General features: G+C 41.2%; 1 protein-coding gene across 1 annotated transcript in view; it reads left to right on the forward strand.

The window, feature by feature from the left end:
* Positions 1-1,904: 1,904 nt before the first annotated feature.
* PALLD (palladin, cytoskeletal associated protein) overlaps positions 1,905-16,026 on the forward strand; it is a 221,924-nt gene continuing 207,802 nt past the window's right edge. The window contains exon 1 of the mRNA XM_082237221.1: positions 1,905-2,032. Within this exon, the coding sequence (XP_082093347.1) occupies positions 1,920-2,032 (113 nt within the window). The 5' untranslated portion in view covers positions 1,905-1,919. The remainder of the gene's footprint in view (positions 2,033-16,026) is intronic.

Genomic DNA, 16,026 nt, shown 5'->3' on the forward strand with positions numbered 1-16,026 from the left:
GGTCCTACATGTACAATGAACGGAGAGGGGCGGGGTAAGGATTAAGTCAGCTGTGCACAAGCTAAGACCACCTTTGACGGTGACATTTGTGCAAGTTAATTCCACGTCACTAGAGATTGAGGACCTTGCGTTTTACAGCGCATTTGCAGATTAGGCGCTATAAAGCCTAACCACATTCGACTCTGTGTATACAGGCAGGGTCAGTCTCTCCGAAAAGAGGCTTGAATGTGGCAGGGGGCTTAATTCCTCCCCATGCGTTCACAGGGCATAGCTGGAAGAGGGTCCCAGAGCCACTTTTTATTGCACATTCGTGAAGTTTTGTGGTGCAGGAAGAGTCGCATGCTATCGGGCCTTCAATATTGCTTGTGCCTGCAAAAATGTTTGGGGGCGGTCACACTGCTTCACTGATCAGCGCGTTCCCCTGATGAAATCCTGTGCCCTTTTTTATACCGCAAATGTGGTTTGTTTTTGTCCTGATATTGTTGCGTCGTCCAGCCAGCAATAATGTAGTTACCATTGGGATGCATCGCAGAACAACTAATAAAGCAGAACAAATCCATCACTAATGCACTTTTGTTGTGATAGGAACATATCACAGAACCCACCTGCAATAAAAAAAAACCACTGGTCTGGAGCAGCCCCATGTGGAAAGGGTTATAATTATTGTGGAAAGGTGTTTCTTTTTTTTCATGATTGACCTAAAATGTTTTTTGTGTATCTTGACTATTTTCTGATCTGCAGTCTTGCAGGGTGTGTGTGTGTCTTCCAACGCTCTTGATTCTGCGATCTGTGACATCAAACACTCCCAAAACTGACTTCCAAAATGCTTCTGAGTTCTCCAGGTTTCAGAGCCAAAGGATAACAGCATAGGCTGGATCTGAGCAGGAAACAGGAATTAGATCAATCTCATTCATGATAAAAATTTCATTATTTCTAACGTTCTGGTTGCTCCAGAGTCCTGTGATGACTGATTCAGCTGCGCGAGGAGGTAACTTTACCAAGCGGGGCGGGGTGTTGTGTTGGATCCGCATTTAAGTTCCCATTCTCAGCAAACAGTCCTAAGCCGTGGTTCATATGCACTCGCCAGCTAAGTGGTTATGGTTTTCGTATTTGTATTGGTTAAAAAAAATGTAAAAAAGAGGCAGGCTCCAGGGGGCGCTAGTGCGCTGCTGCTTCTTCAACGGCGGGGATTAGAAACGGGGGGAGTTTTCGCGGGAAGCTGCCTGAGTAATTAATCCGACATGTTTTGAGTGCACGCGGGAGTCACGTGGAAGAAAGTGGGGGGCTTCCTTCTGAGTAGCACTTAATTCTAAGCTATCCAAATTGCGGGAAAACTGGAAACCTGAAGCAGCTTGCTATATAGGAGGCGGGAAAAGGGGGAGTTGACAGCGAGGCAGCCCTGACAGAAAGCGCATGAGGAAGAAAGAGCACCAGCGGTTTCCGCAGCAAGCTGTCAGAAAAGGGGAATTGCGAGGTGTTGCAGGGACTCCAGGGAAAGTGAAGGGGGTCCAACCCCTTCCGAGAGACGGGAGGGCTCTCTTTCCACACGTTCACCTGCATTCACACCACACGTAGACCGCAAAGCACACACGTCGGAATTCACATTATCCAGAAATATTTCGGAAGAAAATAGTGTCAAGCCAAAAAAAAAAAAAAAAAAAAGTGAAGGGCAAAGGAACAGCTTACTGTAGTTTAATCCACCGTTAGGCAGGGGGACAGAGTTGAGGAGCTCTTGCGGACAGTAAACAGCTGCTGCTGCTCTTCAGCTTTTCTTGCAAATACATCGTTAACCCAAGTCTCAGTTCAAAGGAAACAGTTGTCTTCATTAAGCACACAAGTAATAATATGGGCTTGCTCACCTTACTCTGTACAATTTTAAAAGATGGGCCGTTTCAAGGCTTCTGGGCATTAGCAAAGGAATGCATATAAGCATCACTGGGAATCTAATGCATGAAGGGCTCTGGTTCAGTGGTGGAGAGGAGACCATATTTTGCAGGCAGAAGGTCCCAGGTTCAGTCCCTGGCATCTCCAGGTAGGGTATGTTTGTTTATAAATATATAGAGAGAGACCACTATTTGTATAAAAAACAATTATATGTAAAACAATATGAAAATGTGAGCATATAAAACTGTTGTGGCAATGTGTGTTCTTTATTGCCTGCATCAGTGTGATGGGATAGAAACTTTTTCAGCAGGCATGTAAAAGTTAGAACAGAAAGCACCTGCTGAATGTCTATTGGCAGCGGATTCCACAAGGCATCTTCCGGTGTTCCTCTGACTGCACAAAAGTTAGTCCCATTGAGCTGCAATCCTTATACTCACCTGGGAATAAATCCAATTGAACTCAGATGGGTTTGCTTCTATAGGATTGCAGAGTTATATTTTCAGCTTGTAAAAAGTTCATATATACTGCTGTTACAAACACTCTTTCTGCTGCAGTGAGGTTTTGCTGTCCATTTTCATTGTTATCGCCACCTCAGTGAAAGAGAAGTAATTTGCCTTTGACCTGACACCATAAGGGATCCCCCACGACCTCTTTATTCAGCATTCATCCTTATTTGATTACACAAACCTTAACTTACTTAGTGGTTAGACTATACAACTTTTAGAATGCATCTGAAGGCAGCCCTATATAGGGAAGTTTTTAATATTTTATGTTTTATTACGATATTATATCTGTTGAAAGCTGCCCAGAGTGACTGGAGCAACCCAATTCGCTGGGTGAGGTACAAATAAAACAACAATGTCCCGTCATTACTGAGCATTCATTTTGATTTGTTTATGGGGCATCCATCCATCCTTCATTCATATTTATTTCCTTGCTGGAAACATCTTCCTGTTGTCGTGTTCACTTCACAACTTTTCAATGCTTTTACTGGCACTTGCCAAACCATCAAAAAATGTTGGTTTGTAGCAGTAGGGCAGGAGAATGCTTTAAATCCACTTTAACTGTGCGAACTCAAAGTTCCAGTATGCATTTGGAATCCTTCCCGCAAAATACTGACGGTCTCAGTCATTATCATCGTAACTGAAATGACATATAAGGAGGCCTGGAAGCCTTCTGCCATCACCTTCTGGAGCACCTGTCTATTAGCCAATCAAATAAGAAAGGGGGGGGAGCCCGAGGACTCTCCAACTCTGTGGAAATTCTTTCCAAAAATAGTCCTGAGTCGCCAAGTGCCTTCCAGACATTTCCCTCAGCATTTGCACACTCTCTTGCTCCCATCCTCGCCTTCTGCCAGAGTTCCCTTTATCTGTTTGTTTTTGTGGCATTTTATCAGTCAGACGCTATGCGGGTTAAAGGCTGGTTAAATATTGAGTACTTTGGCACATTCCCACAGCAGAAATTGCTCCCTTGTTTCCCCACAGAGCGCAGCCCACATCCGTTTACACTGTCATCTTTGTTAAGCATGCACACAGCTTCTGTCATCGGTACGCAGCTGTCCGCATTTGTCTAATGCCAACTGCCTTTCATACTTGCAAGGTAGAAATCCTGATAGGCAAGCTCACTGGCACACACAAGTGGTTGGTAGGAAGAAAATGAAATCACTTATCATCTTCCTTCTTCATAATAGGGAAATTCGAGGAAGTGTCTTTTCAAGCAGTCACCCCGTTCCGTAATAAACTCGCACGAGATAAAACTCCCTTTCAGATTTAATCATATAGTAAATCGCATTTGGAACAAATGTTAGGGCTTGCACCCCGCCTTCGTTATTCCCACCTCACAACTCACTGTTGCTATAAAGAAATACAGGTAATTAGGGTGATCCTATTAGACAAAATGAGGTGCTCCCTGCCATTCCTTCTGAGCCTGTCATCTGTTGTGTGTGGCACATGGCTTTTCTTGCCTGGTGTCCTGGGGCAGGGGGTTAAAAATGCTGTCCTATCCCCAAGGCTGAAGTGAGAGTCAACTGCCAGCCAATCGGTTTCCGTTCATAGAAGTGGGGTACCGCCTTGTTCTTCCTCTCTGGGAGCAAAATGTTTGGGGCATGTCCTGTTTCAAATCAAGGGAATTCATTTCCAACACATCATATATTTAAAGTAACCCTTGCCCCTCAAAGAATCCTGGGACTTGTAGTTTATAACCCTAATACAGCTATAGTTCCCAGCACCCTGCAAAAAACTACAGTTCCCAGGATTGTGGGTGAGGTGTGTGCTTTAAATATGCTTAAAATGTATGGTACATGAGCAAAGTGGAACTTAGGAAACTGCCATATACTGAGTCAGACCATTGGTTCATCTAGCACAGTCTACACACAGACTGGGAGTAGTTCTCTAGGATTTCAGACAGAGGCCTTCCCGGCAGAACGCGGAGATGTGTTCAGTCTGAGATCTCTTGTATGCAAAGCATAGTAATGCTGTACAGACATCAACATTTCCAAGAAAGTTGAAGCTATGACTTCCCAGACATATTTAATGCTTCCAGTAGAAAATGGGCAAATCCTAGATCCATGCCGAAAGGGATATGAGACCCCCCGGGTGTAGGGCGGGATATAAATTCAATAAATAAATAAATAAAATATATATTCAAACACGTTGCTGCAGCCTCTTTTGCCAGTACGGGCACATAATGAAGGGAGGGCCTCAAGAATGACACAGGAGACTGTTGTTGGGTTGAATTAGGCCGCTACATTTTTGATTACAGGAAAGAGTAGGTTTGGCTAAGGCATTGGGCTTGCCTGCTACCTGGGTGCTTTTTTCTGGGGGCGGAGGATGCAGGGGTACACATACCCCTAAACATTTTGTGAATTTAAGTATGGCCTCATTGAGGGGACAGTATTTCAATATGAGTAGGAAAAGGAGAGTACCCCTAAACATTTAATTTTTTTTTAGAAAAAAGCACTGTATCTGATAGAAACCTGGTGGGGTCAAACCTGTGCTGGGGAGTCATCCCCAACATAGATTGGATGCCATGACCCCACACAGGCCGCCATTGGGATAGGTGTGTTGGCTCATTGATCCACCAGTGGACTCCCGGACAGAACCACCATTTCTGGATCCTAACAGGGTACCCCAGTGACTAAGGATGCAGCCCCATGCCTAATCTGCCAAAGTTGGGACGGTTGCTACAAGGTAGGCGAAAACCTACAAGCTGGCCAATTTGCTTGCAGGAGAAAATTCCTCCCTGGCCCCCAAAATACATCAACTGAATTAACCATAACAAGGTCCATAAGCAATGTGCCCACTTCCGAAAATCCCATGATGATTGGCCAAGAGGGCAGCCGACACCTGACCCCCCCTTCACTAGGCTAGGGATGGACTGCTTGCAGCCCCAAGCCCCAGCCTCTGATTGGCTGAGCGGGCACTGCCCACCCTTACCTGAGGGTCCAACACGGCCTGAGGTGGGCAGTGCCAGCCACCCCTCCCCCGGCCTCATCTGGAAATTTGGCAGCCTCCCTGAACCTGCCACGCCATGCAGCAATGGCCACCCACCAGGAGTTCCAGGTGAGCAGATATTATCCTGCGCAGTGCACATTATCATTTCCCCAAACATATATTGCCCTTCCTGAATCAGGCAGACTGCTGATTTTCCTCAGCATGTTAGAACTTTGTACACGTGGTCTTTAGTGAGCTATGGCACCACCAGTATTTTTTTTCCACAAAACCAGAGTTGAAGCAAGCAATGAAAGAATTCTGTCATGTGCTGGTTTCTCTTCGATGCTTATGCATTAAATCATGCCATCCTAGATTGTTATATTTTCCCCAAAGACATAATGTGTATTTCCTCCACACATAGAGCCTGAGACTATTGTTCTCAAGGTCATAGGTTCAAGCCCTACATTGGGCAAAAGATTCTTGCATTGCAGAGGTTGGACTAGATGACCCTCATGGTCCCTTCCAACTCTATGGTTCTATTATTCTCTCCACTCCAAAGCTGAACCATTGAAAAGATTGATTATGAAATATTTTATTTTAGAAGGATGAATAAAATGTTGAAGAGATGGTGCTCATCAAACACTTTATTCTCTTAAAATGCTTTATGAAGAGTGTAATAGGAAGAGGGGTTTCTTAATGCAAGATTGCATACAGTATCAAATCATTACAATTCCTGTATACTTGAGGGCAAGCAGTACTGTACAGCTCTCAAATGCAAGAGCAACATGCTTGTCTGCTTCCAAGAGATGCTTCCATTTTCATACAGAAGAAGGATTCTGTGTCTTCTTTGCTTTTGCGTTTCCTCTTTTAATGTACAGTAGGTGTTTTAATTTAGTAAATTTGTAAATGTTGCATGAACAAACCATATTTTAAAACTTAATATATCAAATATTATAATTGTATGGACAAACCAAGTAATACATAATATATTTGATGTTCCTGGAGTAACAATGTCCTGTTTTCCAAGTTCCCCCCAAAATTAACACCCTCCCCTGGCAAAAAAGAGCAGGTTTTCCCCATGGCTTCAAGATTTCCATCTCTAATTACACTACAAATTCCTATGCAGCAGCCTGGCCTTGGCAACTGTGAGCTTACTCACCGTCTTTTCCTCTGTTCCTGGGATTGGAGAAAGTTTTCCCCACAGTGATGATGAGGACTGGCAGCTTACTCTGTTTTTAAAATGAAATCTAATCTCTGTGGAATGTTCTCAGTGTGCTGAGTATGAACACATGTGGGATTCACTTGTGGTTTATAGTCTTTTAGAGTCTATCAGAAAATAATCCCTAAATTGAATCTTACAGAGCCAGAAAATGTTGACTTGAAAAATTAGGACTGTCATCTTTTCTATCTCTGATATGAAATGTTTTTGGTTGGGGGTTTTTTAGGGGGCAGTATCTCCCCACAGCTCTGGAATATACTGCATATACGTACACAAAGCTTTGACTGATGGAGAATCCAAACGAGTCACCCTCTGCTCTTCACACTATTTTGCTATGAGGGACTTTTGCATAGCCTCCGTGGTATCACTTTCACCTCCCTGTCCAGGAAGTTCCTTGGATTTCAATGGCAAAGGAACTTTATAGCTCAGCTGTAGTTCGTGCTTCTTCACCTTATATCTAAATCCTGCAAGCTCCACTTTGCTTTTTAACTGTCAAGGGATATTAAATCATTAGAGGAATAAATCCTAATTCCATACATGAGCCATCTGGGCTCTCATGGAAACCCACTAATGGTAAAGCCATTTTCCAGCACCGCAGCCACGTGCCCATAAATTTTATTTTGCCTTTGTGCCCCGCACCCCCAGTGTAGCCTTAGATTAAGCATATTCAAATTGAAGGTGCTGCAATATTTACACCAACTTGACAGGAATAAGTGCAAATTTGGCAGAGCTATATGATGTAACATATTCAGTCCCTATGTTATATATGTACAGTAGTTAAAAAATGTCATTGATTGTTATTTTTTCCACCCCCCTTTTTTTGAAAGAAACTTCTTTGACCAAGCTGCTTAGGAAAGAGATAGAGCAATCTGCTGTATCAGCTATATGTAGGCTATATGCTTGCACTGTGTTGACCAGTCTCTATTTTGAATGTAAAATCTTCATCTTTCTTGCTGTAATTGCATTAAGTTAAAAATTTATGGATTTCAGACTTGAGTATGTATCTAAACCACTGAAAGCTTATTTGATCACCCAAGTGTGCCTTCCTCCAGTACTGACTCACTGTTAAAATTCTGAAGTGTCCTAAGCTATGTTGAACAAGTGGCAACGGGGGGGGGGGGGTAGAGAGAGAAGAAAAATAGGAAGATCGCAGGGAAAATGAGAAAGAATGACAGCAAGGGTATGTCTAACTACACAGTAGCTTTACACTGCTTCTGTACTAGTTTAAGCCTCATGGCTTCTACTACAAAAAATCCAGGAATGGTAGCTTGATGTGGCTCCTTAGAATTTTGTGTTGGAGATCTGCAAGCCACACTCACAGAACGGCAATTCCCAGGGTTATATAGGAAGCAGTGCTGTATCAAAACTGTCCTCCAAGTTCTTAGAAGTTTTCTTCCTCTACGGAAAAGTCCATTTTCTGCCTCATTCTCAGGGGACTTTAGAATCAGCTCTGAAGACATTGTGTTAGATGACTGCCTAAACACGTGGTTTCTGCATTTCTTTCCTTTGATATTTACATTGTGGTTTGGAACTTCATTGTACAACATGGAATATGTGTTTTTCTTTTGTATGTTCTGTTTGCATATTTGTTTATGTTCCTGGTTGTTGCCTGCTAAATAAATATAAAAAGTAATAAAAATAGTTAAAAATAATTACTTTTGAATTTCTTTAGAAATTTTGAGATGGCCTTACGTTTGTGGATTTTCTTTCCAATAAACAAATCTCTGCAGCCTCCCTACTTCCTGAACTGAAAAGGCCCTATGGGAAGTGTTTCCTAGTAATGTCTTTCCCTGGGCTTTAAGTGAAGCATGAGCATCTGGGAAGGCTACATACATACCCTGAGGAGATGATTTGTGGAATGAAAGGAGGCATATTCACAAACACGACTTGGCTACTTCAAAAGTAAGAATGACCACCAAAAAGAAACCCTGCAGCCCTCCCATGAGAAGTTTGCCCCTTTCTTTACTCCCCTTTGATGATTTACTGATGCAATTTCCTTTCTCATTAATTGATGGCGAATAGTCAGAAGAAAGATGATATTTTTGGCACAGCACTGGGAGGAAGTTGCTTTCTAGCAGGTCCAGTTATTTGTCCATCTGTCTTCTGCTCAGACTGGCACTGGCTTTCCAGGGTTCGAGGCAGGGGTCTTTCACATCATCTGCTACCTGATCTTAGAGGCTGGAGGCTAAAAATGTCAGGGATTTAATTATGTGAAGCATGTAGTCTACCACTGAGCTATGGTGATTCCCGCAGGTTTCCTGGGGGGGAGGAATGATGCTTAAACAACTATGTGTCTAGTACAGAAAGATAAATTTAGAGGAGGACAGAGGTAAGGACAAAAAAGAGCCAAGGATGCTGTATTTGTAAGGATAGTGCTCTAAAGTTTTAAACTTCAAGCGTTTTCTGTTGAAAGTCGCTTTGGGACACTTTTTTTGACCAAAAGTTAACTCATCAATAATTTTGTAAATAAAGTCACAGTGAAATCCTATACAAGTAGTTTAATGAGACTTTCTCTGTTCTAGCCGTCATTACCAAACAAAGAACTCAAAAGCCCACTCAGGATTCTGCCAAAGACTTTAATGTGTAAATTAGATTGTTACATAGGCAAGGGACGGGTTACATTTTTTAAATTTATTTTTCAGATTGAAGCCATTTTGACCAAGGCTGTATTTATAAAGTTAGAACTGGATATGGAACAACTGATTGGTTCAAAATTGGGAAAGGAGTACGACAAGGCTGTATATTGTCCCCCTGCTTATTTAATTTATATGCAGAATACATCATGCGAAAATGAATCCCAACTCGGAATTAAGATTGCCGGAAGAAATATCAACAACCTCAGATATGCAAATGACACAACTTTGATGGCAGAAAATGAGGAGGAATTAAAGAACCTCTTAATGAGGGTGAAAGAAGAGAGTGCAAAATATGGTCTGAAGCTCAACATCAAAAAAGCTAAGATCATGGCCACTGGTCCCATCACCTCCTGGCAAATAGAAGGGGGGGGGAATGGAGGCAGTGAGAGATTTTACTTTCTTGGGCTCCATGAACACTGCAGATGGTGACAGCAGTCACAAAATGAAAAGACGCCTGCTTCTTGGGAGAAAAGTGATGACAAACCTTGATAGCATCTTAAAAAACAGAGACACCGCCTTACCAAAAAAGGTCCAAATAGTTAAAGCTATAGTTTTCCCAGTAGTGATGTATGGAAGTGAGAGCGGGACCATAAAGAAGGCTGATCGCCAAAGAATTGATGCTTTTGAATTATGGTGCTGGAGTGAGACTCTTGAGAGTCCCATGGACTGCAAGAAGATCAAACCTATTCATGCTGGGGGGCCACTAGGGGGCGCATAGGAAGATGGCTGACAATAACATCTCTCCGACCCACACGAGGTAATTTGGAGGCTATGATGGGAGTAATTAGCCCCCCTACCCCCCCGGATGGTGGGGGGGACTGCCCTTGCCTGCTGTGCCCTATACCACCCCCGAATTTGTGGGGATGGGGGCACTAGGCACAAAGCCCTCCTGTGGGATTTCGGCGCTCCTAGACGCCATCCCTGATCTGCACCACTACTTGCAAGAACTTCAAAAGAAACAATTTGGATGAAGGAATGCACATATTTCAAGGAAGGAGGGGGAGTAAAGACTGCTAACAGAAGAGATCTCTGATAGGAACAAGAAGAAATCATGAGAAGATACGCCAAGATTCGGTATGGCAAATGACGGATGGGGGAGGGGGGGAAACTTTCCTTTCTTTCCTTATGTGATTAAACAAGAATCCCCTCCCCTCACAAGTCAGAAATGTCGTTTTAAGGACTTAAGCTGTGGATTTAAGGCTGTGTGGAGATAAACTTTCAAACCAAAGCATGTTTTAAGAAGAGTGTGGAATGTATAAGAGCTTTGGAATGATGCAGTTAAAAATGCCGTCGCCATATTGGGAAGTTCTGTCGGAGGTCTTGAGTCTGGGAGGAGAAATAGAGAAATAGAGCTGTTTTTATATTGTGGGTGAAACTCCTCAGAGGGACTTAAGAGCGACAGTTTTGCGAGATTAATGATGGAAAGAGCGATGTTATCTGTGAAGGCGATGATATATGGAAACCATCTTGATTTAAGGATTGGAAGAACGGGAAAATTCACACAGGATTATTATTGGTGTTTATCGGCTTACGGAGACTTTCAGAAGAGATCATAAAGAAAAAAGAGAAAATATATGAACAAGATGTGATGTGGAAACAGTAAGATAAGACTGGATAGAATTATGAACTCTGTTTGGACTGATTTGGACTGATTTGGACATTAACGCAGTAACAAGAAGATGATCAGAATCCCCCTTCGGATCTTGAAATATGGGTTCCCCCAACAAAATTTAAAATTCGGCTTTGTAATTCGGAATTTATGTGATGTGATTTAATTTGATTTGATTGGCCAGTTAATAAAAATTATTTAAAAAACAAACAAACCTATCCATGCTGAAGGAAATCAGCCCTGAGTGCTCACTGGAAGGACAGATCCTGAAGCTAAGGCTCCAATACTTTGGCCACCTCATGAGAAGAGAAGACTTCCTGGAAAAGACCCTGATTCTGGGAAAGATTGAGGGCACAAGGAGAAGGAGACGACAGAGGACGAGATGGTTGGACAGTGTTCTCAAAGCTACTAACATGAGTTTGACCAAACTGCGGGAAGCAGTGGATGACAGGAGTGCCTGGCGTGCTCTGGTCCATGAGGTCACAAAGAGTTGGACATGACTAAACAAAGCAAAGTATTTATAAAACAGGGAGTACAAGACCCTGGCTTAGAGTCTGTTCATGTATATATACAGCACTAGTGTCATCTATTAATCCCCACCTCACAATTTTACCAGTTAAAGGAACTTTTCTCAGATGCATGGGCTAGGGGGCATGTTTTTGGTAATATACAGGCAGCGGCTATTTTACACATGATCCGGAAGTGACCCAGAAATGTGGCAGGGCAGAACAGGGTGGAGCAAGATTATGCACACTGCACAGATGCACACGAGAATCAGAAACAAAACCCCCATGCAAAATGGTCTCCGCCTGTACATACATACGTACTTTTCTTTGTATTCTACCTTTCCATAGTTAAAACCATGCTCAATGCAGCTGACTTGAAAAAATACATAATTACAAACATAACAAAGTGGTCATAAAAATACATAAAACATTAAAAAAATACACAAGCAAATTAAACAATTTCAACATAAATCTTAATAAGATCTAAAATGTAGATGCAAAAAATAATAATATCAAAAGCAGCAACAATGTCCCCCAGCAAAAGTACCTAAATAATACCCCAGCTCAAGAGTCTGTTTAGCATTCTCAGCTTTTGTAGCTGCAGTTAGTCAGGGCCCCAGCTTCCCAGGCCAGATGCAAGGCAGGGAGCAGGTCTTCCAGGTCTCTGGCGCTTCAGCAGCCTCAGTTTTCGTGGGCATTGGTTTTGACAATGATACTTGCACTAAGTGATATAAATTAATATCCATTTCCACTTCCCCTACCCCCAAGAAAAGTTTGAGAACTGCTGCTAGAATGTAAAATGCAAATGTAGTAGCATATGTAGCACACATTGCATCATTCCCCACCCCCCAAAAAAAGATTAAAAATCATGTTGTTGACAAACTAAGAAAAATAAGCATCATTCATTCCTAAGCACCTATCTCAGGGGTCAGCAAACTTTTTCAGCATGGGGCCAGTCCACTGTCCCTCAGACCTTGTGGGGGGCTGGACTATATTTTGAAGAAAAAAAATTGAATGAATTCCTGTGCCCCACAAATAACCCAGAGATGCATTTTAAATAAAAGCACACATTCTACTCAAGTCAAAACACCAGGCAGGCCCCACAAATAACCCAGAGATGCATTTTAAATAAAAGGACGCATTCTACTCATGTAAAAACACGCTGATTCCTCGACTGTCCGTGGGCTGGATTTAGAAGGTGATTGGGCCAGATCTGGCCCCCAGGCCTTAGTTTGCCTACCCATGACCTATCTGAATACTGTGTGTGTAAGCATTGCAACAGGACAATCTGATAGCAAAAAAGTACTGGACTAATTTACACCTAGTTACCAAAAGCGTGCCTTGAAGTAAAGCAGTAAACTTTTCTATGGAAATTTATTTTGTATCACTCAACCCCTACAGAATTCTTCAGGCTAGCTGTTACAAAGTTATGGGGGGAAACTTCCAGCATTGGTATAAAGAACAATACTAGACTGCTTTTTGTAATCTCCAACAACTCCTTGGATATATAAGCATGAAGCACACACAGACGTTGCTCGTTCATCTTGGCCCAATGTTCGTTCTGCTGGAATTCCAGATAGTGGCAGTCCTGCTGAAACATGAGTTCAGTTACCAAATATAGTTGAGTGGGTAGGAATTACATAGTCAGAGAAGACAGATGTAACTCAGAGGCCACAGTCACCTCGATACTGTGGACCAAGCAATCCTGAATGAATAGCTAAAGCAACTTCCAGCTTTCTTAGACAAAAGGAGGAAGAGCTTCCATGCTTGAAATTTATTCTATATGAAATTCTTCACACTGACTTAAGGTTTGTAAGATCCTTTTGGGTTCTTTATTAAATTCTGCTTAATTTTGTCCATGTATGAATGTTATATTTCATTCGCTACATATAAATTTCATTGACTATTGCCACGCTTTCTGGTTGCATAATGTTTTTGAAAGCATTTGATTTTAATTTTTTAAGAAACTAATTATAGACATAATTAATTGCTTGTGTTTTTGTCCTATGCATTTCCTTTTCCTGATCGCACTAGAAAATCAGATCTTGAACATTATTTTTAACAGTGCTAAACATATTCTGATTTAGATTCATTATATGAATTATCAGTGCCTTTCAAACAATAACTTATAATGTTTAAGTAAGCATATTTATAACTGATGGTCTAAAGTTTCTGTGATTTTTTCTATTGCTGTTTGTAGAATATCGCATTTAGGCCTGAGAATATTGTTTTAAAAAATCAAGAAATGCATGAAATAACAGGCTAGCTACATGTACTTTTCATCTCTTTTTCCAAACTGTACAGTACATTGTTTTACCATTGCCAATAAGCTCATTAGAGAGATGAGGAAAGCATTTATAAATATGCTGCTGTCTAATCAGAAGAGTCTAGAAATAGCTCATAGCCTAGTTCTAATTATGATCATGTATGCTATTTGATAGGGTTCAAGTGTTATTTTAACTAGAATAGATATGACTTAAAGACGCAGAGTCCTGGCAAAGGAAAAGTGGATTTCCTGGATAACATTGCAGAGCTATACATTCTGGCCATGGTGCAGCATTGAATGAAGCGCTTAATCCCACCAAAATAAATTGGGTAGGTTGGCAAACCTTAATTCAAAGCACGCAGACTTGAAGGCTTACTGTTAGAGTTGTGAAGCCTTTTTACAGGCAATCAAAATAAATGGACAAAAGTTCAGAAGAGCCAAATAATTGCGGTGCCCTGTAGGGAACTTGGCATTTTGTTCACAAACGAAGAAATGTTGCACCTTCTAGTAATCTAGTTACATTGCCAGGTGCCAACATATTTGCTTCGGTATCTATTTTAGGCACTTGCGATCAGATTAGCTGGCTGTTCTGGATGTGAATTTTTATCCTTTCTTTGTGTATGGACTATCTGAGAATGAATGGGTAAGACACATTTTTGCCAGGTTTGCTTTATTGTTCAGTGGATTGCAAAATGGATGTAAACCAATTCCAGTGGGTCTGGAGCACCCCTAACTTCCCCATTGTTGAATGCATTGTCCCACATGGAATAATTTGCCTCATTGCAATTCACTTTTCTGTGCCCATTCACTGTTGAATGGAAGGAGAGCTGTCACTGCTTGCATGCACTGGAGCCTTGCAAAGATCTTGCTCACTTGCCAATATGATGGAAAAACTAATGCCAACAGGATGCCAAGCATCATATTTAATAAAAAATTGAAAAATAACACACATTTACCGTATTAAGAAATATATACCATGTATAACTATTATTTAAAATTGGGGGTGTTTCTTTTTTTAAAAAATAGAGGAGTATTAAAAACATTTAAAATAAAAACTTTGGGCATGATCCAGCCAACGTTAACTGCTCATGTATCCCACTGATTTTATTATTATTTTTTTGAAAAAAAAATTATTGGTTTTTCACAATTTATATAAACACAAAACAATGCAAACAAACAAACAAACACATAAACAAACATATATAATTTCAAATCCTTTTTTCTTAAACCTTACTTCAGCGACTTCCCCATACCTTCCCTTTCTGCATCCCCGTTTCCAAATTTGTTTCAGCAAATCCTCACCCTTAAATTTATCTAATTTTCACCTTGTTCTTTTCTTTTACTTTATCTTTTACAGCCGTAATCCCCATTTTTCTAAAACCTCAACATTTTAGCATTCATTAATTTTACAATGTTTCTTAAGATAAATTTCTTCCAATCTTCATCCGCCGTCTCTTTCCCCTGGTCACGGATTCTGCCAATCATTTCAGCCAGTCTATCACCTTCATCTGCCATTCTTCCAGAGTGGGTAGATCTTGTGTCTTCCAATACTTTGCGATGAGTATTCTTGCTGCTGTTGTAGCGTACATAAAAAAATTCTGTCTTTCTTTGACACCAATTGGCCAACAATTGGTATCCCACTGATTTTAATTACAGAGTTACAGGTGAGCTGGGCTCCATACAGTTAAGTTAAACTTACTCCTACAATGCCAACACATTGAGTGTGGACATCTGAACAGAGGAAGTCTCACTATCAGATATGTGCACAGAGATCTATGTAAGCAGGTTTCCCTCTCCAGTGTCCAGACATGAGTGTTTAATACATGGATGTTGGAAGGCAGGGCTATTCACAATATCAGGGATGGGGCCAGTGGTCTGGGGCAACTTTCCTTTAATTGCATGGTGGCCTCATCACGCATATACCACATGACAAGGGCTAAAATATATTCCACTGAAATCTATGGGACTTCAAAGGACTTGCCTTGGGCTGGATTATTTCCTTAATAAGCATATGAAACATACAATTTCCAAGTTTAGCCCTGATTTTCTGGCACTTATCCAGAAGCCTTGACAGCTGATCCCCTGGACCAGTGGTTCCCAACCTTTTTGGTACGGTGACACATTATTTTATTGGGCCTTAGGTCTTTGGCAGCCATTTTAACTGCAAGATTGCCTATTATATAACAATTGTTTGAGGCATCCAATAAAAAAATGAACAAACACACATATTAATGTGGAATTTGTTGAAATGCCTTTAGTATTTACCAAGTTATTTACTGTTTTGTGTGCAGATTGGTGTGCATCTGCTTGCAGGATATTGCTTCCTAAATTAACAAAATTATTCTAAAAATATGGTTGCACAAGCCATATTAATGAACTATGAATATTTTAAATAGTTTTATTCATAATACAGTTTATTTTGTCAAGTGTCACTAGATACCTCAGCTTACATTTTGTCAACAAGTACATTTGTTT

The sequence above is a fragment of the Podarcis vaucheri genome (genome assembly GCF_965113315.1).
Source record: "Podarcis vaucheri genome assembly, chromosome: 9".
Taxonomy (NCBI): domain Eukaryota; kingdom Metazoa; phylum Chordata; class Lepidosauria; order Squamata; family Lacertidae; genus Podarcis; species Podarcis vaucheri.